Source organism: Danio rerio, chromosome 6 (assembly GCF_052040795.2).
Source record: "Danio rerio strain M-AB ecotype USA chromosome 6, GRCz13ab, whole genome shotgun sequence".
NCBI lineage: Eukaryota > Metazoa > Chordata > Actinopteri > Cypriniformes > Danionidae > Danio > Danio rerio.
Window position 1 is genome coordinate 62,295,750 of NC_141026.1, and position 1,751 is coordinate 62,297,500.

General features: G+C 45.6%; 1 protein-coding gene across 1 annotated transcript in view; it reads left to right on the top strand.

Annotated features, from left to right (window-relative positions):
* The first annotated feature begins 48 nt into the window (after positions 1 to 48).
* mtrf1 (mitochondrial translational release factor 1) overlaps positions 49 to 1,751 on the top strand; it is a 9,445-nt gene continuing 7,742 nt past the window's right edge. Inside the window, 1 exon segment of the mRNA NM_001441957.1 lies at positions 49 to 561. Within this exon segment, the coding sequence (NP_001428886.1) occupies positions 258 to 561 (304 nt within the window). The 5' untranslated portion in view covers positions 49 to 257.

Genomic DNA, 1,751 nt, shown 5'->3' on the forward strand with positions numbered 1-1,751 from the left:
TTAACTTCCTTCCGCAGCTGTATCCCTTCTTGCAACCCCTCACTGCCTCTTCCTGTTCCGGTTGTTCCTGTGTTATTGTGGCCATGTGCGATCTTGTGTACATATTCTGACCTGTACGGTACTCTAGATGACCAGTTTATGTCCAGTCTAATATGACCAGTTTAATAAAGAGTCCTGTTTATATGAGGGTTAGCCTGCTGTCATGTGTTTGGCTGAGCCGGTTAGCTGAGAACTAACTAGCGTCTGTTTATGAGGCGATGGCTGCGGCTCTGAGGCGGCTGGTGAGGCGGGTTTCTCCTCGTGTTCTGACCGCGATAGTCTGCAGATCCGCCGGCCACAGAAGCGATGATTTCCTGCAGCACGACGCGCTCCGGAGACTGGTTAAACGCGCGGTTGACGAGCACCGGGCCGTTAGTAGCCGTCTGGAGAGCGGAGCGGTGAGTGAAGCCGACCGGAGAGCGTTAAACCGGCGGCTGCTGGACGCGTCTGCGCTGATGGAGGCGTTCGAGGAAACCGAGCTGCTGCTCAGAGAGATGGAGGACCTGCAGACACTCATTCACAGTAAGCGTTGACTAGCACTGATGCGTGTCAGTAATTGTGTGTGTGTGTGTGTGTGTGTGTGTGTGTGTGTGTGTGTTTATCACAGTGATCCTGTTTGTGTGTCAGTAATCCAGTGTCAATGATCCATTGTGAACGATCCATCTTCAGTAATCCTGATCGTGTGTCATTAATCCAGTGTTATAAATTCTATCCAGTGTCAGGGATCTTGTTTGTGTCAGTAGTTTATCGTCAGGAATTCTGTCTGTCAGTAATGCATCGTCAGTGATCCAGTGTCAGTGATCCTGTTTGTGTGTCAGTAATCCATCATCAGTAGTTCTGTCTGTCAGCAGTGCATTGCCTGATCGTCAATAATCTATCGTGAGTAATCCAGTGTCAGTAATTCTGTCTGTGTCAGTGATCCAGTGTCAATGATCCATTGTCAGTAATCCATGGTCAGTGATCCAGTGTCAATAATGCATCATCAGTGATCCAGTGTCAGGGATCTTGTTTGTATGTCAGTGTTTATCATTAGGAATTCTGTCTGTCAGTAACCCATCATCAGTGATCCAGTGTCAGTGATCCTGTTTGTGTGTCAGTAATCCATCATCAGTAGTTCTGTCTGTCAGTAGTGCATTATTTGATTTTCAACAATTTATTGTGAGTAATCCAGTGTTAGTAATCCATCATCAGAAATTCTGTCTGTGATCCAGTGACAATGATCCACTCTCAGTAATCTATCTTCAGTGATCCAGTGTCAGGGATCCAGTTTGTGTGTCAGTGATCCATTGCCAGGAATTCTGTCTGTCAGTAATGCATCGTCAGTGATCCAGTGTCAGTAACCCATCATCAGTGATCCAGTGTCACTTATTCAGTGTCAGTGATCCTGTTTGTGTGTCAATAATCCAGTGTTATAAATTCTATCTGTCATGGATCCAGTGCCAATAATCCAGTGTCAGTAATTCATTGTCAGTGATCCAGTTTCAGGGATCTTGTTTGTGTGTCAGTGATCCATCGTCAGGAATTCTGTCTTTCAGTAATGCATTGTCAGTGATACAGTGTCAGTGATCCAGTGTCAGTGATCCTGTTTGTGTGTCAGTAATCCATCATCAGTAATTCTGTCTGACAGTAGTGCATTGTCTGATCGTCAATGATCTATCATGAGTAATCCAGTGTCAGTAATCCATCATCAGTAATTCTGTCTGTGATCCAGT